Source organism: Dioszegia hungarica (assembly GCF_025882075.1).
Source record: "Dioszegia hungarica strain PDD-24b-2 chromosome Unknown MKK02contig_5, whole genome shotgun sequence".
In the NCBI taxonomy this organism is placed as follows: domain Eukaryota; kingdom Fungi; phylum Basidiomycota; class Tremellomycetes; order Tremellales; family Bulleribasidiaceae; genus Dioszegia; species Dioszegia hungarica.
In genome coordinates, this window is record NW_026515767.1 from 575,268 (window position 1) to 599,543 (window position 24,276).

At 54.3% G+C, this 24,276-nt stretch overlaps 8 protein-coding genes across 8 annotated transcripts; 5 read left to right on the forward strand and 3 right to left on the reverse strand.

Annotated features, from left to right (window-relative positions):
- Window positions 1–162: 162 nt before the first annotated feature.
- Window positions 163–5,688, forward strand: MKK02DRAFT_21813 (P-loop containing nucleoside triphosphate hydrolase protein; the record flags this gene model as incomplete). Its single annotated transcript, XM_053086467.1, has 23 exons — window positions 163–1,000; window positions 1,032–1,522; window positions 1,553–1,638; window positions 1,670–1,734; window positions 1,764–1,887; window positions 1,918–2,050; window positions 2,094–2,111; window positions 2,141–2,766; window positions 2,798–2,859; window positions 2,907–2,948; window positions 2,983–3,131; window positions 3,164–3,488; window positions 3,520–3,586; window positions 3,618–3,728; window positions 3,821–3,870; window positions 3,902–4,021; window positions 4,053–4,143; window positions 4,175–4,553; window positions 4,585–4,749; window positions 4,781–4,940; window positions 4,970–5,430; window positions 5,462–5,560; window positions 5,593–5,688. The coding sequence occupies 23 exons, from the start codon at window positions 163–165 to the stop codon at window positions 5,686–5,688; spliced, it is 4,758 nt and encodes a 1,585-aa protein (XP_052948721.1).
- Window positions 5,689–5,709: 21 nt separating this feature from the next.
- MKK02DRAFT_31225 (uncharacterized protein) lies at window positions 5,710–6,886 on the reverse strand (the record flags this gene model as incomplete). The annotated part of the gene is made up of 6 exons (XM_053088239.1): window positions 5,710–5,915; window positions 5,962–6,053; window positions 6,086–6,429; window positions 6,461–6,503; window positions 6,551–6,677; window positions 6,712–6,886. 6 exons carry the CDS (start codon window positions 6,884–6,886, stop codon window positions 5,710–5,712), a joined length of 987 nt encoding a protein of 328 aa, XP_052948722.1.
- Window positions 6,887–7,112: 226 nt separating this feature from the next.
- Window positions 7,113–8,536, forward strand: MKK02DRAFT_41976 (uncharacterized protein; the record flags this gene model as incomplete). Its single annotated transcript, XM_053091790.1, has 4 exons — window positions 7,113–7,160; window positions 7,195–8,258; window positions 8,291–8,395; window positions 8,437–8,536. 4 exons carry the CDS (start codon window positions 7,113–7,115, stop codon window positions 8,534–8,536), a joined length of 1,317 nt encoding a protein of 438 aa, XP_052948723.1.
- A 136-nt stretch (window positions 8,537–8,672) lies between these two features.
- On the reverse strand, window positions 8,673–9,404 carry MKK02DRAFT_35828 (putative ribosomal protein L6; the record flags this gene model as incomplete). Its single annotated transcript, XM_053089276.1, has 2 exons — window positions 8,673–8,726; window positions 8,760–9,404. 2 exons carry the CDS (start codon window positions 9,402–9,404, stop codon window positions 8,673–8,675), a joined length of 699 nt encoding a protein of 232 aa, XP_052948724.1.
- A 130-nt stretch (window positions 9,405–9,534) lies between these two features.
- MKK02DRAFT_35829 (putative zinc finger protein) lies at window positions 9,535–10,632 on the forward strand (the record flags this gene model as incomplete). The annotated part of the gene is made up of 8 exons (XM_053089277.1): window positions 9,535–9,564; window positions 9,608–9,659; window positions 9,696–9,757; window positions 9,789–9,844; window positions 9,877–10,161; window positions 10,194–10,262; window positions 10,297–10,483; window positions 10,519–10,632. 8 exons carry the CDS (start codon window positions 9,535–9,537, stop codon window positions 10,630–10,632), a joined length of 855 nt encoding a protein of 284 aa, XP_052948725.1.
- Window positions 10,633–18,806: 8,174 nt separating this feature from the next.
- Window positions 18,807–20,216, forward strand: MKK02DRAFT_31227 (uncharacterized protein; the record flags this gene model as incomplete). The annotated part of the gene is made up of 5 exons (XM_053088240.1): window positions 18,807–18,866; window positions 19,028–19,090; window positions 19,140–19,703; window positions 19,765–19,974; window positions 20,019–20,216. The coding sequence occupies 5 exons, from the start codon at window positions 18,807–18,809 to the stop codon at window positions 20,214–20,216; spliced, it is 1,095 nt and encodes a 364-aa protein (XP_052948726.1).
- A 737-nt stretch (window positions 20,217–20,953) lies between these two features.
- Window positions 20,954–22,646, reverse strand: MKK02DRAFT_31228 (kinase-like domain-containing protein; the record flags this gene model as incomplete). The annotated part of the gene is made up of 8 exons (XM_053088241.1): window positions 20,954–20,998; window positions 21,034–21,419; window positions 21,454–21,527; window positions 21,563–21,940; window positions 21,972–22,225; window positions 22,258–22,341; window positions 22,376–22,449; window positions 22,484–22,646. The coding sequence occupies 8 exons, from the start codon at window positions 22,644–22,646 to the stop codon at window positions 20,954–20,956; spliced, it is 1,458 nt and encodes a 485-aa protein (XP_052948727.1).
- Window positions 22,647–22,920: 274 nt separating this feature from the next.
- On the forward strand, window positions 22,921–24,195 carry MKK02DRAFT_22116 (uncharacterized protein; the record flags this gene model as incomplete). The annotated part of the gene is made up of 6 exons (XM_053086521.1): window positions 22,921–23,049; window positions 23,113–23,203; window positions 23,236–23,310; window positions 23,342–23,420; window positions 23,452–23,822; window positions 23,855–24,195. The coding sequence occupies 6 exons, from the start codon at window positions 22,921–22,923 to the stop codon at window positions 24,193–24,195; spliced, it is 1,086 nt and encodes a 361-aa protein (XP_052948728.1).
- Between the last annotated feature and the right edge of the window lie 81 nt (window positions 24,196–24,276).

The window sequence follows — 24,276 nt, forward strand, 5'->3', positions numbered from 1 at the left end:
CCGCTATTCAATCAGAGACAGTTCGGGTCCGAGTTGATGACTCCGAGATCTAATCAGTAGAAAATGTGCATCTCTGCTTTGTCCACCCAAAGGACACTCATAAAGGCAGCTCTGGACCTCATACCCAAGACGCTAAGCGTCTAGACGCTTCATCCACCCATCATGTCCGCCCACATCCCCGCCGTCGCGACCGCCTTCATCCCCCTCACCTCGTTCCTCAGTCTCTCCATCTACCTCTCGACCCATCCCAAATCGCCCGCTCGTCGCCTTCGCCGAGTCGCCCTCCCCACCCATCAGGACGAACCTCTGGATGCACGCAAGGATCCATTCGAGATCGGAGATGACGGCGACCTGGGCGATGGCCATCCGGTCAATCCGGACCAGTTCTGGCGTTCGATGAAGCAACGGAAACGCTGGCTCCTGGCGTCGCTAATCTTGCCATTCGTAGCCAATATCGCGCTCTTGGTATTGACCGTCTCGTCCAATGCGGTGATCCCGCCCGCAATGTTGCTATCATCACATATCGTCACCATCATCATGGCTTTGGCGTACCTGTCTCACGCGGACACTGCTTCACACTGGGCGACCACGATCCACCTCGGGGCTGCCCTCTTTGTTCAGTTCATGGTCCTGGCCGTCATCGCTCTACTCCCCAATGAGCCTTTCCCAATGAGCCACGCCAGTGTCAATATCGACAACACCTCGCTCTTGAGATCCGCCCTCCCAATCCTCCACCTCCTACCCCTCATCATCGTCCTTTTCATCCGGCGCGGTCCTCCCCTCTACGTCCCGCTCGACCACATCTACCCCCCGAAAATCGCCGAGGCAATCCCCTCCGATCACCCGTCCCTCGATCCCAAGCAGTCAAACGTCTGCGAAGAGGTACAGGCAACCATTCCCGAGTGGTTGCTCTTCGGCTATGTCACGAACGTAGTCAAGAAAGGCTACAAGGCCGACACGATGGATGTCTGGGACCTGCCCGTTCTGACGCACAACATGCGTAAGTGCAGTCATGGTCCCGCTAATGTCAGGGGCGCTCGCCTGCTATCACACCTTCAAAAGCGTATACGGTAGACGCACCCGTCGCTCTCTCACCAAAGAAGGATACAACCTGCTCAAAAAGATCGCCATCGCCAACATCCGCCCATTGACAGCTCGTAAGTCTCAACCCGTCCCTGCTGATTCAGAAATCATCCTCACGGTCCTCACCGCGATCTTTTACTATCTCCCCCATCTTCTACTGCAACAGCTCCTCGAGTACCTCCAAAACGACCCTACTCGCCAACATCCGAGATGGGGATGGCTCATCGCCTTTGGGCTGTTCACCTCCAACGCTCTGACTTACATCGTCGGGGGAATCATCTGGTCCATTAGTACGACCACGCTGCAAGCTCGGATCAAGCTCCAGCTCAACACCACGCTCTACGCCAAGACTTTACGCAAAAAGGACGTTGCTTCTGTCGGTGAGGACAAGAAAGGCGAAGAAGACGAGGAGGGAGTGGCTTCCAAGGCTCAAATTATGGTGAGTCTACTTACGGACTCGCTGATGTAGACCCTCTTCACTGTTGACGTCGATCGGGTCACCGATTTTGTCTTTCACGCTTTTGCCCTGGTAGACTCGCCCATTGAAATCGCAGTGTGAGTTTTGAACTGAGCGGCCTGACCCTAGTGCAACCATCTACCTGATTCAGCTGCTCGGACGCTCTGCCATCTACGGTCTTCTCGCCGCTCTCTGTAAGTTCCCCCTTGACACGGCTCATCAGTGTGTATGCCTGTGAATCATCTCGCGTCCAAATTTGTTGTGACGGCGCAAGAGAACCTCATGAAGGCGAGGGACAAGCGTACCGGTCTCATGAATGAGATTCTTCAAGGAATACGGATGCTCAAGTAAGGCCATCCTTGAGTCGTCTAACTTAGATTCATGGCTTGGGAGCGATCGTTCGAAAAGCGGGTCGAGGAAATTCGCAATGACGAGCTTCATTGGCAGGCGCGCAACTATACTATCGAAGTCGCCTTCAATGTGCTGTGGGCAATCACACCGGTCATTGTCGTAAGCTCAACCTCTTATTCGCCGGGGACAAGCTGACAGTCAGACGGTCGTCTCGTTCTTGGTAAGTCTCCTTTGGCTCTGCTGATGTAGCACTTCACCTTGGTGGCAGGGCACACCTTGACCCCCGCAATCGCGTTCACCTCAGTGGCCGTCTTTGACGAGCTGCGATACGCCTTGAACGCCCTTCCCGAGACCTTTATCAATGCCCTCCAAGGCTTCGTCTCTTGCCGGCGTATCGAAAAATACCTCGCATTCGCCGAAGTCGAGCTTGTCCAAACTACCGAGCCCAGCGACATCATCACCAAAGACGCAACCTTCACCTTTGCCCGCGACGATTCCGACGCCAAGAACCCCTTCACCCTCGCCAACCTCAACTTGTGCTTCCCTCAGGGCGAGCTATCCCTTATTTGCGGTCGCCTCGGGTCTGGCAAATCCCTCCTCTTGCTTGGACTACTCGGCGAGGCCGATCTCGTCTCTGGTACAGTCATCTGTCCCCGTTCATCCCCAGACCTGATGGACGGCTTCCCAGACACCGTCACGGACTGGATCCTACCCTCCATGCTGGGCTACGTACCCCAACAAGCCTGGCTGCAGAATGCTAGTATTCGAGACAATATCATCTTCTCCAGCCCTTGGAACGAGGAGCGGTACCACCAAGTACTGGAAGCTTGTAGTCTGATAGCAGATTTGAAGATTATGGAGGACGGGGATCAAACGTAGGTCATGCTGCGACTCAGCTGACGATAGTGAGATCGGTGAGAAGGGTTTGAATCTCTCGGGCGGTCAGAAGGCTAGAGTCTCGCTCGCCCGTGAGTCTAATAACATCTCAATGTCGAGGGACGTGCTTACCAATCAGGTGCCGTATATAGTCGAGCTGGTGTCCTGCTCATGGATGATGGTAAGCGCTTTACTAATGGCCTCGCTGACTTTAGTACTAAGCGCTGTCGACGCGCACACTGCCCACGCCATTATGGAGAACTGCTTTCAGGGCGACATCCTCAAAGGCCGCACCGTCCTTCTCGTCTCCCACCACACAGCACTCGTCTCGCCCGTCGCATCCTACATTGTGGCTCTGGACAATGTAAGTCCAATCTCAACACTTGCTGATTTCAGGGCGATGTCAAGTTCTCCGGCACGCGAGCAGACTTTGTCGAGGGCGGCTTGATGACCGAGCTCGATGCGGACGAGAACAAGGCCATGTCCCCTATAGCCGAAAAGACGGTCGAAGATGCGTTCCCTCTGCGCAAGTCGGTCCTCACTCAAGCGGCCCTCGAGCCAGACTCCGAGACCAGCTCAATCGCGCCTGATGACGAAATCACCGAGTCCGTCGTCAAGAAGGGTCCCCGAAAGCTGGTCGAGGATGAGAGGAGAGCCAAGGGCAGAATCTCTCGAGATATATGGGCGACCTATTTCAAAGCTCTCGGCGGGCCGGTGTGGTGTAAGTTGCGTTGTGGCCAAGCTGATGCCAGGGATTCTTTTTGCACTCGGGCAGATCATCGCAATGTTGCTTCCTGTGGCTGAAAAGTTGTGGCTACAGTATGTGTCTTGTCGATCGGGCTGACATCAGATACTGGACCGGGCACGACAAGACGGTCCCAGAAGCCCACTCCTCCACCTTCTATGTGGTCGGTTATGCTGTGATCACGCTCGGCGGCGCATTCCTTTCCAACTTGGTCTAGTATGGTTTCTCTCTGTCCTCCTGATCCTCCGAGCCTTGTCCTGATGGCGCCGTGCTATAAGAAATGATAAGTCGGTCGCTGAGAGTTTCAGCGTCGTGATGTATAACGGCAGCCTAAGAGCCAGCCGCGTCCTCCATTCAAGTGAGTGTTCACCCGTACTCGCTAACCTCAGAACTGCTACATTCGCTCCTCTTTGCCAACCTTCGCTTCCATGACACGACTAGCCGAGGGCGAGTCCTCAACCGAACCGGAAAGGATATCGAAGGGCTAGATAGCAGCATGGCGGACAATTGTAAGCCCTCTCATGAATCAGCTGACAACAGTCACTCGCAGTCTTGAGTACGGTCTCAGCGTAGCAGTCACCTTCTTCTCCATCTTGTCCGTCGGAGGCCTGCCGTTTTTGGGTGCTGGATGGTGAGTTGCCCTACTTCCCCGCTAAATCTAGTCTCTTGCTCGTCATCTACTACCAAGCCGGGTCGATCTACGGTCAAACGTCAAGGGACATGCGAAGACTGGACTCAGTCACCCGCTCTCCCCTGTACTCGCTCTTTGGCGAGACAGTTTCGGGCGTGGCCGTTTACCGCGCCTTTGGCGCCAGTACGTTGACTCTGAAGCGAATGATCCAGCTCGCCGACACCAACAATCTTTGCTTCTTCTGGACATGGACAGTCAATCGCTGGCTCTCGGCAAGGTTCAACATGCTCTCCTCTGCAATGATCGGCCTCACTGCGGTCATCGTACTCGGAACGCCTGGCGTCACCGCCGCCATGGCTGGCTTTGCGCTAGCATTCGCCGGCGGCATCTCGCATGATCTGCTCTTTGTCGTAAGTCCCACGCAAGCTCTGCTGACCGCAGGTGCGTCGCTTTGTCCAGCTCGAGCAGAGTATGGTCGCACTGGAGCGTATCAAAGAGTACTCCGAATTACCTCTTGAAGCTCCAGAATATGTAGACCCGAGACCCGCTGCCGCCTGGCCCGCCGAAGGAGCTATCTCTGTCGAGAAGCTTGTCGTCCGCTATGCTGTGAGTACCACAATAACACCACTGACCCAAGCCCGACCTACCCAACGTCCTCCACGGCATCTCCTTTGACGTGAAATCGCGAGAAAAGGTTGGAGTCGTCGGAGCTACAGGATGTGGAAAGAGCACACTCGCCCTAAGCTTCTTCCGCTTTGTCGAAGCGCACGAAGGCCGCATCATCATTGATGGAATTGGTGAGCCTACCCAAGACTGCGCTAATTAGATATCGCCACGATCGGCCTCACCGATCTTCGGTCTCGAGTCACCATCATTCCTCAAGACCCTACCATCCTGTCTGGTACCCTCCGCGCCACGCTCGACGTGTTTGACGAATACGACGACGCCGAGATATACGCTGCTCTGCGTCGCGTCCACCTCATTTCTGACAACGACGTCTCGGATCTCGAAAGTCGCAATAAAAATGTCTTTCGCGATCTCAACAACTCGGTCTCGGAGGGGGGTGATAATTTCTCTGCGGGCGAACGCCAGCTCTTGTGCATGGCAAGGGCTATATTGAAGCGGAACAAGGTGTTATTCATGGACGAGGCGACCGCGAGCATCGACTACGAGACCGACGAGCTAAGTACGTTCAGGTTGGAGTTGGCTGATGTAGTCTCCACAACGATTCGTGAAGAATTCTCAGACTCCACCATTGTCACCATCGCGCATCGGATTCATACCATCGTAGGTCCTGTTGTGGTCGCGCTAATCCCAGATCGACTTCGAAAAGGTGCTGGTAATGGACAAAGGGTGCATTGCCGAATACGCCACCCCCGCCGAGCTGCTACGGAACACCAAGTCCCGGTTCTATTCGGTACGTTCTGCGGTCGTGCACGCTAACGTCAGCTCTGTCGAGCCACAGGTCGAACCGAGTTCAAGAAACTGAAAGAGATGGCCATGGAGGCGGAGCGAAAGCGGGCATCTGTAGCAAAGCCAGAGTAATGCATCTTCTGTAGCTCGGCTCTACATCAATTTACCCGCCTGTCTCAACTTTTCCACCTCCCCCTGCCAATCATACTTTGGCTCATACCCCAGCATCTCCCTTGCCTTCTTGATGCTGATCAGCCCCTCACGCGGGTCGTCCGTCTCTGGCGTATACGGGACATCCGGGAAGCACAACTTGGCCAATTCCGCCGTGGTCTGCTTGGAATAGCAGATATCGGCATTGGCTGTAGTCGTCACTATGAAACGCCACACTTTATTAGCTCCACTCACCAATGTTGAACACCTCTGCCCCTTTGAAGTCCTTCTCGAGGGCGAGCCGAAACGCCTGAGCGCAATCCCTCCCGTCGATATAGCAAAAGCCACTAATCATCAGCTCAGCTTGATGTCCACTCACTTCCATGCCCGCTCCCATGGGTCATCCTGCCAGGTCAAGAAGTTGGCGTATCGCTCCGGCCACATGACGTTGCTCAGCCGGATATTGACGATCTTTGCGTCGGGATTCCAGCGGCAATGCTGCTCCGACATCTTCTCCCCCATGAGCTTGGCGAGAGAGTAGGAGCTTTCGGGGCGTTCGACCGACTCGGTGACTGGGAATGACGCAGGCGGGTGGGGATAGAAGGGGAGGCCAAGGACGGTCTCTGACGAGGCGATTGCAATGTTGATGATGCCCAGAACCCGACAGGCTTCGAGGATGTTGTAGGTCTGGTTCATGTTGGTTTGAAAAAGCACGGCATTGGGCTAGAGTCAGCCATGTCTGCATGTAACGTACAACTTTGTTGGGACTGGGGATAGCAGCCAAGTGGATCACCGCACTAAGGGATCAGCTTGTGTACGATGAACAAGCGACACATTGGCTTACTCCACGCCCTTCCATCCCGAGTCTACGTCAGACAGGCCACCGATGACCTGTCCATAGTCCGTGAGGTCGACCTTGATGTAGCGAGCCTTGACGTCCGCCTCGGAAGCCAGGGGAGGTACAGTATCGACTAGTCGTCAGCAATTCCACTGTAGAAAGCTCACAGTTGATGGTGTCCCAGCCATGCTGCACCATCTCGCGGACCACCCAACGTCCCAGATTCCCGGAGCCTCCAGTCACCACCACCCGTTTCTGTCGCTTGGGGATCTCAGAGCCATCTTTGAGCAGGCGGCGCTCAGAAAGAGCTTCAGTCTGCGTAAAGGAGTGGATCTCGGACATGATGTACAGCTTGACGGGGCGGTCAAGGGGTGACCGTGGCTTATATACCAGAGCTCGCCCGTCTCCACTGTATTCCCACCTCCTCCACCTCGGCGAGACCGGCCCGGCCGGCTTGCAGAGTACCCGGAATCGGATTCCAGCAAACGGAGAGTAGAGGTGGAGGCAGGAGGTATGTGGACGAGCAGCGTTAGGCGCGTCTCCTTCCTTCCTTCATCCATCATACATCATGCTATCACAGCTCAAGCTTCCTGAGCTCAGAGCTCGCTGCAAGCAAGTGAGTCTATTGGAAAGCTACACTGACCCTGTAGCTCGGCCTCACTGGCTACTCCAAGTACAATAAAGCGCAACTCATCGCCCGTCTCGAAGAGGTCGGTAACCCTGCTGCTGCTGCACCGACGATCCCGGCTCCCACGCCCCGGAGTCTTCCGGCGCCTGTCCCACTGTCGACACCCAAATCAAACCTCACTCCTCCCATCGCAAGACCGGTTGCCCCAAAGCTAGCGCCACCTTCACTTGCCGCCATCGCTCAACCTCCATCCCGCGTTGCGTCTCCCCCTCGCCCGAATCCTACCACCCAGAAGCAAGCCCAAAACAATACACCCTGTCCTGCGCCTATTCCTCTCATTTCAGGGCAGACCCAGAGCAAATCGAAATTTCCCCTTTCGAGCCAGAAAGCGCCGCTCGCAGGGAGGTCCAACCCGAAAAAGGCTGGCAGCAAGGGCACATCGACTACACCTTACGCCAAGCCGGTCAGCAAATTCAAAGCGCCCGTTCCCCGACAGCAAATCCCTCCTCGAGCTCCACCTCCGAAAGCTGCGAACGTCCCTCACCGCCTCCCCAACATATCCAACACGACCTTCCTCGCTCAACATTTCGCCTCGCGCATCATCCAGCACCTAAGCCCAAGCGCCCTCGACCGCGTTATCCACAAACCCCTTGTTCACGGCTCGGAGAAGGCGTTCACGGTCGCACTCACCTTTTGGATCCACCGACTCCATACGGCGATGCAGATGGGCGGCGGCGAAGCCTGGAGCGTCGAGGGGTTCGGACAAGGCCTCCTCGGACCCAACATTGCCAGCTGGCCCACGGTCAGCACCTGCAGTGTCTTTGCAGGCGATATCTGGAAGATTGGTACGGACGACAACACGTCCTACCTTTGTATCGGCTCCACCGGCGAGGTCATCCACCGCTTACCGACACCCCTCCGATCCGACTGGGCCGCCTACACCTCTTCTCCTACCCCTTTACTCGACTGCATCAAATCAAAAGACACACACGAATACCCTAACGGGATTTTTCGCGGCTTCTTGGGCGGCCGAGAAGAACGCAGCATGGCGGAACGGGCAGTGCTGTCCAGCTGTGTCCTGCAAAGGTGAGTGACCTGTAGTGCTCGGCTGATGTCAGCTACTCGGGCGAATCCGCGTCCCTTCTCGCCATGGAGGCTGAATGGCTGGGACAGCCCATCCAGACCAAGGCATCGAGCTCTCGCGTTGAGCTGTTCGTCCCCGAGTAGGTCACCGTCAAACCCCGCTGATGACAGGTCTCACCAGATCGTTTCCGCACACCTCACTCCTCACGCCTCCGTGGGCATCATCCAACGCCACGCCGGTCATGCCGAGTACATCCTCCGAGAGACCGGTCAAATCATAGGCGATGAAGACGGGATCGTGCCCTTTTGGCAGGGCATTCTCGCCTGCGACAGCAAGGGCAATCGCCGGGATCACCCGTCGTTCTGGCAGGGATGGGAGAAGCGCTGCGCAGGGGAGACCGAAGACTAGATGCATGTCTACTTCTTCTTTACCTCCTTCAGCTTGATTGTCTCGTCGCCTACAAAGATTCCCTATTTGTCAGCGCTGCCTAAATGATTACTCACCTTGCCTCTGTATGGTTCTGGCTTGCGCCATCTTCTAATCTTGGCAGCAAACAAGCCTAGCCTCTGCTTGTCGGTGCCGGAGAGGATGACCGAAGTGGGAGCAGGGGTGGAGACCTGGATGTCTTCAGGGATATCGACATAGACGGGATGAGCGTATCCGAGTTTGAGGTTGATGCGTTGGGAGGGAGTGGGGAGTATGGCTTGACCGGGTTTGACCGCGCGAGGTATTTGCTTTTGGAGCGCAATGAGCGCCTCGGGTATGGGCTCCACCGCTGCTCGGTACCCGACGCCGACGAGCCGCAGCTCCAGCTTGTAACCCGTCGATACGCCAACGACGGCGTTATTGATGAGGGTACGCGTCAATCCCCAAAGACTGCGCTGTTTCCGGTCCTCGACATCAAGGACGCTGACTGAGAGCTCGCCCTGTTGATTGTCGAGGACGACGGGATGGGGTATAGAGAGGGATTGTTGGCCGAGTGGGCCGGTAACGGAGAGGGTCCTGGTGAGACCTGTGGAAGTGGAGGTTGCGGGGAGGTCAAAGGGGAAGCGGAGTTGTACGGGTTTTGGGATGGGTATGGATGTTGAACCGATATGTGATGAGCGTATGCAGGTAGTGTGAAGCTGTCTTGTGGTGAGTCTGGACATGATGAATGGATGACAGTAGACAAGCTGGAGGAGATGACAGTTGAGAGATACTGAAATTTTGATTCCGCTCCCACTTGAAGTCAACCATCCACCGCAACCAACCACTCTTTCCTATCATACATCAAGCAAGATGGGAAGAAAGAAGAAGACTCAAGTCTTTGTCAGTACAGTCTCAGCCTCAAGCGACAAAGCTCATCCCACAGGTCCTCAAGCCATGGTGCTGGTACTGCGAGAGAGAATTCGAAGATGACAAGGGTACATAATAGTCTCCGCCAGTCACTGATAATCCAGTTCTGCTTCAACATCAAAAGTCAAAGCACTTCAAGTGTCAGCTCTGTCCACGTAAACTCAATGTAAGTCCTACCATCACCGAGCTGATGACAGACCGCCGGCGGTTTGATGGTCCACAGTCAACAGGTGCACAAAACCGAGCCTGAACCGTGAGTTCGCCTACTAGCCCAGCTGATGACAGGTTGACAAATACACTGCCGGGCAGAGATAGCTTCGATGTCGAAATCTTTGGTATGGAGGGCGTGCCGACCAACGCACTGGCCGAATGGAAGGCAAGGAAGGAGACCGAGGCAGGATCAGTGGCCTTGGCCGCTGCGGCGGCGGCTCATCGGCCAAGACACGCATACACCGTTATACCCGAGGCCGACCTGCAAGCTGCTCTCGCGCAGCACCGAGCATTAATGGCAAAGCGCAACAACCCGCTCCCGCTTCCAAATTACCCCCCACCTGCTTTCTATCCCCCGGGGTGAGTGCTTTCCGCGACACAGCTGATTTCAGAATGCCCCCAGGCTTCCCAAATGCGTACCCCATGGGCATGCCTCCGCCAACAATGCCGCCAATGCCAGGGTAAGTCGCCGAACAGTCATATGGTTGACAGCAGATTCTTACCTCCCTTCCCACCAGCCATGCCTCCAGCGCTGGCCAGTCCCTCGGTGGATCGAACAGCTCTTCGGTCAGTCGGCTTGTCCAGTCCAGCACCTACACCACAGCGGCAATCCATGGCGCCAGAGGTTGTGGTTCTGCCACCGAAGGACGGCACCATCTGGCCCGACGTGGAAGCCAGTCCGGTGAGTCCCTCTCGGCAAGCCCAGCTGACATTCAGGCGGAAAAGCGTGCGCAGCAACCTCGATATCGTTATCAATCTCCCACCGAGGGGTTGGATCAGGGAGATGTTGCGAATGGGCGGAAACGAAAAGCCGCAGAAGACTTTTTGTAAATAAAATAGGCGTCAACCCCGATTGGGTCTCATGTACAGCTGAGTGCAGGACCAAGTACTGACTCGTACTGAAAATTCTTCGCTTCGACGAGACTTCCATCTACCCGGAGCGCGACCAGATACGAGCACATCACGATCAAGACGAAACAAGTCTCGAGCCGACATTCCAACCTGGAGACTGTACGGAAGGGATTCGTACAGCATTGACACCCACCATTCCGTTCAAGATCAGCAGATACACAGAGGGGACTCTGCTGCAGGGCAAGGAGCGGACGTGTATACGGAAGAGAAAGACTGCATCTGCTTTCAATCACTGACGGGGGAATCTGCTCGGCAGCTAGGCTGTCCAGGGAGCCTGCTCAAATTGTCGCAATCACCGCCTCATTCAGAGGGAGATCGAGAGCCAATGTTATCAAGGAGAATCGCACATGATACACACTGCCGAATCGCGGATTGTCCACAGCTGTAACGCGACCATCAACGCTGGATGGACGGACACCCAGTGAGCCTTTAATCGTCATTGGGCTGACCGCAGCGGCGGTCAGACACCACCATACAAGGGATTGCGGAACGGATCGAGTGTGCGCGCCGCGACCGACAAAGTACGAGGGATATGCAATGGGCGGAGAAGAAGTACAATCTGACCGGAGTGCTTGGTACACGCCTGCAATAGAAGTTACTATCGCTCCCACTTCCACCAATGGGCCTCCACTGGCTCATCGGCTGAGACCTCGGTCCACGTCACGACGGTCATCAACATAAAACAGATCGCATTATGGAGTAGCTGACGTAAATCACGGGATACTTGGGCGCGCGAGGTGCAAGATGCCCTCTACAGATAATTGGAGAATTCTGCGGAAGATACAGAGGTTGTCTAGGCTGAGATCCGCTGTGTGGATTCAGAGGTCATAAGTACGATAGTGCACTTTGTGGAGCAGAATCTTACGGCTGATATCTTGTGGGTAAACAATTAATAATACATAGCGGTAAGAGTGAGCCTGTGATGATGTGCTACATATCTGGGCACGATCTGGACATGTAGCAAATGCCATCCCTTTCTTCATAGACCGGGGAGGGATGAAGCACATGTGCTCAGCAGGTGGGAAATGGAACGATGTTCATATGCGCTGCACGCTTCCGTGCGGCCGTATGCAGTTGAATGAGGGCCTTTGCATGGCATATACTGCGGTCGAATTGCACGAGGGAGCAGACGGCAGTGGGAGTCCCATCCACAGAACGTATTTACAGATCGGAGATTGCAAGAATTGACTAGAGTACATGCTCGAATGGGGATGTTTGATATCATCAGCTACAGGAGTACAAGAGGCCCGTTGCAGTGATACCGACGTTGAGGCGGTGATATGCGGAGTCAAGGAGAGGCGGAAATAGCAGTTCTAGCTATCTGTATTTGAGATTACATGTGAGGCGTGAGATCAACTCTGCTCTCAAGTAATCCAGGGTGCACAAGTTTGTCTAGAGTTCACTGCAAATATACGACCAGATCCACACGATATATATTTGAAATATGAATGAGTGAAGCTACAGGATGGGTCAAGCTGCACACGACCTACAACAGTTCGGTCCCGTGCTCAAGTCCCTCCGTTAGCCAATTTCTATCCCGGAGGTGACCTGGGTCTCCACGCCTGCTCGACGCCAATGCTCAGCGGATCCCAGCCAGGGCGCAGTCGCATTACTCGTCTACTGACTGAACTCATCTCCCCAGCTACTTCAAGCCGAGGCTTTGCGTGCGAGATAACAGACTGTTGAGCACCGCGTAAGAGCTTGAGCGAGGCCGCAAGGGGTAATGATTCCGAACCGTAGCTCAGCGTGGTGCAATGTGGAGATCGAGAGCCATTGCTTCGGCTTCGTGATTTCCTGAGACCTTCCGTCTCACTCCAGTGGTATTGACTAACTTCCAACAGAAGACACTGTGCTGGTGTGCGTCAATCGACCATGCAGCGCTGGAGAAGTAGTGGGCGCCGCGACCAACGTCTCGTCTCCCAAGTGGTGTTCACATCATGATTTTCGACATCTTGTATGCGAACATCGTGACCATCCCTTGGACGACGAACGGCCTGGACAGGGGGCCCGACGAGAAGTAATTAGTATCAAAAAGATCTGCTCGACGGGCATGAGCTCTGCTGGTCCGAAGACATGAAAGATATGTTGGAATCCGCTGAGTACCGGTGTCAGTCTAGGCGGGAGAGAGAGGAGTGTCTCAGGCGGTGAATGGATTTGGGGCTTGCTGTACGGGGCTGTACCCTTGTAGGTTGTAGTCTTGACTCACTTTAATGTAGTTTTACTTATGTCTCGGCCTAGTCAGTTGCCTTTCAGTAAACACTTGTCTTCTGCTATATAGTTCGTCTTGTAGGCCTGGGGGATCAGCTTGTCGCTTCTTCATCATACACAAGCTGAGCCTCCAGGTAAGTCAATGCATCGCTTCTTCATCATACACAAGCTGAGCCTCCAGCTTGAAGCGAACCATCCTGCCACTTCTTACAAGATAAGGTCAAACGCGTAGCTGGTGTCTGTTTGGGGAAATTTGGGAGAGGGTTCGGATATCGTCACTTCCTGCTGGATGCAATTTACGCTCAGCTGGCTCCTAAACGAGTATGGGAAAGTTCCGTCGACGACGCGATTCTGGCTATACTAAATGAGTGTGCAGAAGCATGGACAAAGAAGCTACCACTCTGGCTAAAATACATCCAAAGGTAGATAGCCTTTTTCGTGTTCAGAATGAGACCACTACGCCAAAAAACGATTGCTGCCTGACGTGGAGGTATACCGTATGTCACATCCCGCCGTCTTCTGGTAGTCCCCTCATCCATCTTCATAATCCGCCGTGACAAAGTGATCCGATGGGTTTCAACTTCCCAGTAATTCTGGATATGTCAGGAAAGGTTCACACAGAATCTACGAACCTGTCTAACGTGAACATGTGGGAGATTGCAGAAAGCTTTGCTTCAGGCTGAATGATGTGTGAGCTACGTGCAGCTGTGCAGATGAAGATGCGACAAAGTGCGTGCTTGGCTCTCGAGCCAGACTATTATAATTCTCAGGTGTCTACTGTAGACCTGTGAAAAATGGTAGAATCGTCGGCTACACGCTTGATAAGAGAGATTCATGTTGTGTGTCATGATGAAGCGACAAGCTGCTCGCTCAGGTCTACGGACAGTCTATATAGCAGAAGACGAGTGTTTACTCAAGAAAACTAACTATGCGGAGACTTGACTAAATCTGATATGAGTGAGTCAAGTCTGCAGCATAAAAGGCACGGCCCGTGTAAGAAGTGGCAGGATGGTTCGCTTCAAGCTGGAGGCTCAGCTTGTGTATGATGAAGAAGCGATGCATTGACTTACCTGGAGGCTCAGCTTGTGTATGATGAAGAAGCGACGAGATGATCCCCCAGGCCTGCAAGACGAACTATATAGCAGAAGACAAGTGTTTACTGAAGGCAACTAACTAGACCGAGACATAAGTAAAACTTTATTGAAGTGAGTCAAGACTACAACCTACAAGGGTACAGCCTCGTACAGCAAGCCCCGACTCCATTCACCGCCTGAGACACTCCTCACTCTCCCGCCTAGACTGACACCGGTACTCAGCGGATTCCAACAGGTATAGGGGGTATTACATAGGTTGATAATGGTGAAGAGATATAGACAGAGATCTACCTAGTGACGAGAGCCTTACTGCGGTGATCGCCGGTCTATCTACTGACAACCCGACACTCGGTCAATTCCGACAATATGAAAAATTTCAAGGCTTCAAGGCTAGCTGACATAGTTGAACCATTTACTGCAAGTACATACATATACACGAGCGTCGTCTCGCTACGTTCTGCTGCTATCCGCTCTCGCTCGATTTTCCCTCTTGACATCCAGCTCCCACGCCGTCTTCGCCAGATCCCTCATGGCAGGCTAAGCCAAGTTACGCCAAGACGAAATTTTCGATGAAGCCCGCACACTGTCAGTATATAAACCGGGAATCACCGCAGTAAGGCTTTCGTCGTTAGGAAAATATTTGTCTTTATCTCTGTTCCACTGTCAACCTATGTAATACCCCGCATACCTACCCAGAGACACCAGATATCGACATACACTGTATCAAGTCCGACATATTACGACAACAGCTTCGGCACAATCTTTTGGGCCTCGTCCCTCCTGACCTGATTACAGAAGCGTTTGCCGCGTTCGCGGAAAAAATCCCGCCCATATTCGGACCGGCGTCAAGTCCAAGGCGATCAGGGCGAATCACTGAGAGCAATTCAGCAACAACTCGTGACGGAATGTAGGAACCGGTTTACAATCCATACGCCTGCGATAGTCACCACGTTTGAACAAATCAGGCAGTTAGCTCATCAGTATTGCGACCAGCCTAGTCTTCTTGTCTGTACAGCTTTCTGTAGCAAATGGCAGGGTGGCTCGCTTCAAGCTCATTGGCCGAGGTTCGAGTCGTGTATGACGAGGAAGCGACACAGGTATATGAAATAGACTGTGTAGCAGAAGACGAGTGGATACTGGAGAGGACTAAATAGGCTGAGACATAGCAGACCTAATGTGGAAATGACCTAGATGGACAGCCTTACCAGGGTACAGTCCCGTACAGCAAGCCTCGAACCATTCAATGTTGATATACGGGTCTGCGCTACATCGAAGGGCAATTTCCTCTTGATGCCGTGATCGAATTCCAACTTGGCCACGCCGCCTGTCGACATGTATGTCGGAATTGTCGGAGTGTCGGGACTCGTTGATTAGCTTTGTCCGGGCGTATCATGGCGGAGTTGGCGGGATACGGCGTGATGGCTGGATACCAAGAGGGAATAGTCGGGATTGAGCGGGAAGTCCGGGATCCACCGTCTGTACAATAGCTTGGCCGTGTCAGCTAGACTTGTAGCTTTTCCCATCACTTCTTTCCCACATCTCTTTGGATCTAGCTGAGCGTCAATAGCAATTAGCTGGGGAAGTAATCAACATCTGGAAGTGTAGTCCGGTCGCAATAGATGCGAAGATGTATAATCGAGAAAGCTAGTAGAATTGAAGCGGACTTCTATTCAATCTGCCTGTTTCTCTATGAACTGTCAATATGACCGTACGCGTATCAGCCATGGAACAGATGGCTCGTTCCGGCATTCACCGCTTCACTCTTCCCGCCTAGAGACTAAGACCGCTACTCAGCGGATTCCAGCAGAGCGGATTCCAGCAGACGCTTGATCAGGCTGAGGTATAAGTCAAATTGATATAGATGTGAGTCAATCCTATAACGTACAAGGAAACACACAAGCTCATGCAGTAAGCCTTGATGTCAGGGGGCTGTCCCTAGAAGCCTACTGACTAGAGAAAGGGACAACTACTGTGGACGAGCTGAGAGTGTCGATGTGATGGCTGTAGATGTGCTTGGAAGGATCAAGTGGCAATCAAGGTGATCGTCGAGTGTGAGGGGGGAGTGGCGGGCTGATGGGTGTGGAAGGTGAGTGGCGAGTGAGGTACGAGCGAGCTGGGATCTGAGTTTGTTTGGTTGAAGACTTATGAAATTTTAGATCCTCACAAGAAGGATCCCTAGCTATGAAATGGGCTGCCTTATATATGTCTGATTTTGTCCGTCGACACCTCCTTTCCGTCCGACTCGCCGCCTGTGACCCGCTCGACCCGCCTCTGTACCGCCTTCGACCCGTCTGGCCTGCCTCTGACCCGCTTGATCGGCCTGACCCGCCTTGATCCGCATGACCCGCCTAATACGCATTGATCCGTGTGCTGTGCGAGTGTGCGGTGTAGTGACGAGGTCGTTCGAGCGAGTAGAAAGCGGGAGGCGTGAGGGTGTTTAGGTGGGTGGCGACAACGTCACTGCACCTGACCCCATTCAAAACCTGAGGTTTTCCTCGCTCTACTCACTCAGACTGACCCCGGCACTCAGCTGATGCCAACAGAGTAATGGGGCCACGATAAGCTTTTTGGATCGACGGCACTAAGCCTTGCGAAAAGTAGATCCGTGCCTCTCAGTCACGCATCATCACTGCCGGTCCATATTCAGAAGACATACCCTATGGCATAGTATATCCAATGAACAGGAAACGCGTAAATATAGCAAGATTACATAGTCCAGCGTGATGCAACATGATAGACAGGATCATGATGGTCTGTATGCTGGTTGTTAATTTGGAATCGCGTCTATCGGAATCTGCTTTGTGCCGATGTCAGTCCAGGTCGAAATCGCGAGCTTCGTCTCGGGGCGATGCATGGATAATCAGTCGGAGGGTTCAATCAATTTCGGATATCCCAAGTCTTTGACCGACTCACCTGTGTCTCATGCATAGCCTTATATCGTCTTGAAATCTCAGGGGGAGATGCAGCAGAAACGATTCATGCAGTATGTCTGGCCGGACGACCTGGGGCATAGTTCGAGGCTTTCTGACCTATACAGCGGACTTCCTATATAGGCGATTTACATCACACCAAAGCACCCTAACATTCCCACCGTTCACGGCCTGATCTTCTTTGCAAAAGGCTGTCGGGATTGGAATCTGCTGAGTACCGGCAGTCTAGGCGGGAGAGTGAAGGCTGTCTCAGGCGGAGGATTAAGTCGGGCTTTGCCGTACGGGGCTGTGCCGTTTGATGCTATAGAGTTGACTCACTTAGATTAGTTTTACACAGTTATGGCTCGGCCTATCTCTCCAGTAAAGACTCGTCTTCTGCTATATCGTCTGTCTTGTAGACCTGAAGGATTAGCTTGTCGCATCTTCATCATACGCAAGCTGAGCTCCAGATCACACAGCTTGAAAGCGAACCATCCTGCCATCTCTTACAACATGGACGAGGTCGAGCAAAAGCATAGCACAAGTGGGTATACATGCTAGGCATTTCCCTGTTGCCTGAGTTGCAGGCTATGCACCGGATATGCTTGATGAGAAACGGACTGACTGCATCGAGACCTCCTATTCTCTATCACCGTAGTCATAGCCATCATACGTAAAGTGGATCAGCTTGCGCTCCGGCCTGCCTCGCGCAGCTTGTATACTAGTCGTAGCTAGTTTCTCCCCTCTTCTTCATCCCGCTCTCTCATTATAGTCGCTTATCCCATGCATTAGACTAGCTCTGGCCCGTCCCACTCCCGTCCCCCGTGGCATTCTCCCGTCGTAGCGAGTGTCATGATCCTCCCGCCATTAAGATGACCCAAGCGAAGGTGTGCCCGTTTCCATACTGCCAGGAGGTTAGCGACTAGGCTGGCTGATAGTACGTGGAGCATTACTTGCCTGGATGGTGAAGAGGTTCCGCTTGAGTCTGGCCGTAAGGACAGGGACCGGGCTGCCTACGCGGTGACAGATCGCGACGTTGTTGGGAAAGCTCCAGGTGAAGGGTGCCAGAGTGTTTCGCACCGAGATGAGGTTGAGCGATAGACCTGGGACGACGAGTGAGTTCGGCAAGTGGAGAGGACTGAGGTGCAGCGTACCCATGAGGGTGGTCGGGATGGTGGCCTGATACCGACCTGCACGTGTTTGACGACAGGAAGGGGTTGAACATTGGTGAGGATCGAGGGATGGTATCAGAGTTCTAATCTGTTAAGTTTTCAAGAGCAGACTGGGGATGCATTTGACTCGATATGACCTCCTTATATATTCCAGTCTTGAACTTTTGTAGTTCCTACGAGTTCCTACGAGTCCCTACAAGTCCCTACAAGTCCCTACGAGTTCCTACGAGTTCCTCCGCGAGTCCCTACGAGTTCCTACGAGTTCCTACAATCCCTATTGTAGGACTTCCTATGCAGCACCTCCTAAGTCCTACAGTTCCTACATAGCCTCCATGGTCCATTGGCACTGCCACGCTTGGTCCGCCGCATTGACCTGCCATACTGCCCTGCAGTACGGCATGGGATCTCGCCACTCAGGCGTCGCACTCTCTATACTGTAGGTGCGCCTACTCGGTCCCGTGTAGGAGTTCCTACGCGGTACCGAGCTCGCTTCCGAGTAGCCTCGCTGCCGGCATCGCTCCCGCTGAGACATCGTATTCCTAACACTCCCTCATCGAGACACATGCTCCCTCAGTCTCTGCATGGTCACATGCTCAATCCTTCCCGCACTGTCGTTTCCGCACCGTTGGCTGAGGTATATATGTGGGCGGTTTTATCCAGCTTTTCCTCAAGCTCATCCACATCTCCCCATCTTCGCCAATTTGCACAACATGTTTGACAACAACAACGACAACACCTCCAACTTCTCGTACGGCTCTGGTGCCCCGGACGTCTGTTACCGTAGGGAATGCCACACTCAAATAGCCACTTTTATATAGCCGTTTATAGTTCCGCTTTTCACTTTCGTAGTTAGGTTAGTCAGCGTAGCGTAGCTTTCTCTCTTCTTTATCTCGCTCTCTCAGTATTGTCGCTAGTATCTCTATGCGCTTAGACTAGTCCTGGTACCTCCCTCGCCCAGTCACCCCCCTCCCGTGACAACGAGTTCCAGAACTTTGTACGTTATTGTGGCTTTCCGGTTGCCTCGGTCATCGGCTGACGTGCAGATGTTTGGCAATTACGGTATCAACACCCTTTCGGTTACGCCGGAGCCCGCCAGTCCGCCGGTCTCGCCTGGTACCGTTACCCCATACACGGCTCCCTCCGTCTATCCATCCTACTATCAAGACGATGACCTTTCCTCGGCTCCCTTTGCGACCGCCTTCGTCCCCGGCTGGCAGGACGGCTATGTTCCTCCTGCTCCCTCGGCTTACGTGCCGGTAGCCGATTCGTTCGGGTACAACGCGCCCTCGTCCTACTCGGGTCACGTTTACCCCTCCGTCTTCCAGAGCGACGACCTTACTCCTGTCGTCCCTCCATCCCCTACTCCATCCATCGACTTTGCCGATCCCATCTGGTCCATCCGTCCTACCGCCGACGACCACTCGTGGTCGTACATTGACCCAAGGCTCCTCCAGCCGGTCCCGGTCGCGTCGCCCTTCTCTGTGTCGGACGATTCCCTTCAGACCGTCATCGTCGCCAAGGTCCCCGGTACCTCTAGGTCGGTTCCGGTCTCGGTCGCTGATTCATCGGAGGATGAGGTGGAGTCCACTGGGAATACTACCGTGGTGGTGAGTACTTTCCCTCTGATATATGTTGGATGTGATATATGGGTATATGCTGATGATATAGGAGCAACGCCACGACGGGTCCGTGATCATCACTCAGCAAGGTCACCGCCACCCCAACGGCTGCGATGCCTGTGCTCCGGGTCCGCGAGGTCGAGGTGTCCCGTGCATGGTTCATCCCGACTTCCCCAAGTGCGCGCGGTGCACTGCGTGGGGCAAGTTCTGCTCGCTCAACTATAAGGTTTCCGGTGGTGGTGGCGGTGGGAATGATGATGTGAGTTTGTCCGTTGTGGTTGTTTGATGGTGCTGACACTGCAGACACCTTGGACCATCTACTCGAACAATGTGATGAGTGGCGCCGGAGTCGATCATAAATTCGCCAGCGCGACGACCTGTAGCACCGCCAGAGTGGGGAGAGTCAGGGCCGGCAGCGGGCGAGCAGGTGGCAGTGAATGCCGAGGCGCCCGAGTCGTACTCCTCATCGACGATGACAACGGAGCGGTAGCGTACCGATAGGAGTGGCCGGCATGGTGGCCAGGTTCCCGACCTGGACATACGTGACGAGAGGTAAGGGGTCGGACGTTGGTGTAGTCGACGGATCGAATATTACGTGGATGAGGGGACTGCACCGAGACCCCCTATACTCCCAGCCGTAGTGAGCGCCGTGAGGCCCCCGACATGGTGTCGCTCCAAATGAAGGAGGGCTGGCTGAATACTGCCGGGCAGTCAGCGACTGCGCTTGCTGAAAAGGCACAGAGATGACTTGCCTGGATGGTGAAGAGGATCCGCTTGAGGGTGACCGTGAGGACGGGAACCGGGAGCAACCGGGTACATTGTTGGGGAGGGTTCAGATCAAGGGCGTCAGGAGCTTGCGCACTGAGACATGGTTGAGCCTGGAGCGACAGTCACGGGACCACGGGCGCAGCAGACAAGTGCAGAGCACCGATGTGGTGCTCATTCGTGAGGGCGACTAGGCTGGTGGCTTCCGCCTCCCAGGTGCTGATCGAAGCAGCGTGGGAACGACCAACGGACAGCCCGGGACGGACCGTTGAGTACGGCGTCTAGTCGTGTAGGGCCTGCGTATTCTCAGCTGTGCACACATCGCGGGTACCGTCGATACAACTGCGTTGGCCGATGTCCAGTATCATGGATCCGGTGAGGCACGCACCTTGACGGGATCTACTCCTTGTCGATATAAGCAGCATTGACCAGCACCCCTGGCGGCGCCTGGTCGTCCTGGCATGTAATATGCTTCAGGACAGGACACGGCGAATTTCCTGTAGGCGACACGAGAGCTCCTGCGCCAATCAGTTTGGCGCCAACAATCACTCACATCTAGACTTCGCGTCATGGATTGGAGCTCCTCCTTTAGGCCTTGTGACTTGGAATGCGCGTTTCTTCGCTGTTTTCTGGCGCTCTGCTGGACACAATTGAGCAGGCCCTCCCGACGAGAAGTCATAATCGTGGCGTCCTCGCGATCTCGACGTGGCCGAGGTGTCTGTGGGACCGTTCTGGCTGGAGAGACTTTGAGCGGCGCTTCGGACGGGTTGACCGCGGACGGCAGGTGTGTCCATCCGTACCATCTCGCGTTACGTTCGCCGACGGGTTGGATCTGCGTAATGGACACGCATTCGTCGGTCATCTCGCTGACGGAATCGGGCTCGAGATAGCTCGTCCCGTCGGCGATATCGCAAAGACCAGTCAGATCTGGCGGGTGGACTTCTTTGTTAGCTGAGTCCGATAGATGACATACCGGTCGGTACCGCGAAAAAAGCATGACGATGTATATCTTCAGCGTCGATGCGGAGGGCAGATTGGCATAACAACCTGGCCGTCAGCTACTACGTGATAGGCAAACCTACCGCTCTAAAAGGTCATCCAAAGCGAATGACAGTGACGCAGGGATTAGGCGCGTTGCCACCAGGATAGCATCATATGTTGACCGTATCGCAGAAGAGTAGAATGGTGGCTGTCCGACCGCCAACTCGAATATAGTGGCGCCCATGCTCCACCAATCGACACCGCGTCCATACCGGGTCAGGGGTACGTCGTCTTCGATAAGGGCGAGCTCCGCGCACCGCAAAATCTCCGGCGCGATGTAATCGGGCGTTCCCGTCGGCTCGCGACAGTATTGCGGATCGAGTAGGCTTGCGTCGAGCGCGCAGGGAGCTGCGGATCCAAAGTCGGATATGAGCAGCCGGTGCCCGCTCGTGACGAGTAGATTTGCCGGTTTGATATCGCTATCGTCAGCTTGACCAGGAGTCGACTTACCGATGGACGTATCCTTGCTTGTGCACCCAGGTAATAGCTTCCAGCAGTTGAGCTGCCCACCAGCGCACTTCCCCTTCGGGCAAACTGCCTGGAAGGTTCTCGATCCGGTCGGCAAGAGATCCCGAGGCGGCCAAGTCCATCACAAGGTAGAGTGTGCTGGAAGATTGAAACGCGGCAAAAAGGGCAGGCGCTGGGCTGTAGTCGATCTCGCTCGCGAGCAAGTGTAAGTGCCGCTCCGCAGGCAGTTGCAACGCCTGGAATCAGCAGAGTATATGGCGGCGCTTACCTGACTGTATCTGTCGGCTTTATACTTGGGGATCGCCTTCATCGCGTACAGCTGTTGATCCAGCGCGCATTGCACAAGTTGGACCTGATCATCAGATAGGCCATCTATTGGCACATACCGTCGCGAACTGTCCTTCACCAATGATGCGTAGGGTCCGAAAGTCTTCCGAGCTGAGGGTTATTGGTCTTACATCTATGATCAGTTCCGTCCCGATTAGTGAGCCCACCCTTGTGCCGACCGTCCAGGAGGGCCTGGTCATGTGCAGCGGACCATCTGTCTCTTTCAGATTCTTTGTGTCCAGGAGGGACAAATGCCGAGGGTGAAGCCTCGGCAGAAGTGATCGGATCGATGAGCTTCCTGAGGCGGGTGAGCCTCGCTTGATAAGTCATGGCATGATGTATGGTCGAAGCCAGCAGCAATCCGAGATTTGGCAACGACGGCAGAATACCTCATTACGTTACGATAAACGTTTGTCCGTCGCTGATCTTGCAACAAGTCTGAGTCCACTTCACATACTACTTTATGTTGGCCGCAAGAAGCCTTGCTCCTGTACTGTCCACTCTGGCGCCAAGAATACTGCGCACGATGCCCGCCAGCCTCACGCGACCTCGGGATGAATCCCCAGCCGCAGAGTCACCATCAGCCAAGCGGCTCAAGATGGACATGGACGATCCAACCATCGCCGAGATGCGTCTCCCTATTGAGCACGTCAAGACATATGAACACGAGCTTGACTATAGGGATAAATTTGTCCTGGCGCCGATGGTGCGCACTGGAAGCTGTGAGTTGACCGTATATAAATAGCTGACGACAGTGCCTATGGTAGGTTGTCAATGATGCAATTCTAATCAGTAGCGGTTGCTTTCCTTATACTACGGGGCGGATCTGGTGTGGTCTCCCGAAGTGGTCGACAAGGCTGTCATCGGATCTGAGCGCAAGGTAGACCGTACGTGCCCTTCTTGGCGTAGCTGACGCCAGCCACTACCGGTGTCATCACCTATTCGAAAGGCCAGGGCCCGATCTTTTCGACACATCCCATCGAGAAGCCATACTGTAGGTTCTGCTGTGATCCAGCTGAATCTAGTGATATTTCAAATAGGATCTTCCGATCCCGAGCTTGCAGTGAAAGCTGCTCGTACGGTTCAGCAGGATGTGGCCGGAATGTGGGTATTTATGGTGGCAAAGCTGATTCAGTGATCTCAATTGCGGATGCCCAAAGCCCTTTTCCACCCACTCTGGTATGGGCGCCGCCCTGCTATCAACACCTGACGTACTCCTCAATATCCTCCGAGCTCTCTTGGACGAGATACCCTTGCCCATCAGCTGCAAGATCCGGCTGCTGCCAACTCAGCCAGATACGCTGTATCTCGCCGCCAGGATTCTACGGACGGGTATCCGCAACCTCACAGTACATTGCCGTACGCGGGATATGCGACCAGGTGACAAGGCGATGTGGGAGCGGCTCGGCGATATCGTCAAGCTAGGGGAGCAGCGAGGCTTGCCGGTCATCTGCAACGGGGACGGGGACGGCTGGCCTAATCGGGATCGGATCAGAGAGATGACTGGTGAGCACTGTGTAGGACTGCGCTGATGCCAGGTGCTTCTTCAATTATGCTGGCTCGTGCTGCGGAGCGCAACCCTTCGGTATTTGCGTCTACCGGTCTTGTCTGCAACGTCACCCAGAACATCCCCATGCTGCTCCGCTTGGCTCACTACCTGGACAACCCTTGGGGCAACACCAAATTCCTCCTCACCCAATTCAAGCCGACGCCCCCGACCAACATGACGAAACAGCGGCGCAAGGAGATTCAGGAGATTGTCAGCAGGAGCAAGACGATTGCCGAGGTGGCCAGTCAGCTGGAGGTGGAGTTGGACGGCGGAGAGGCGTTTATGGAGGAATTGCGGGCAAGACTGCGTGAGCGAGAGGCTACCGCATAATATACATCCATGTACCCCTTGTCCATTCCCCTGACCCTGGCTGGTTTTGTCTCAGTTCGTCGCGCAGATTCACTAGATGGG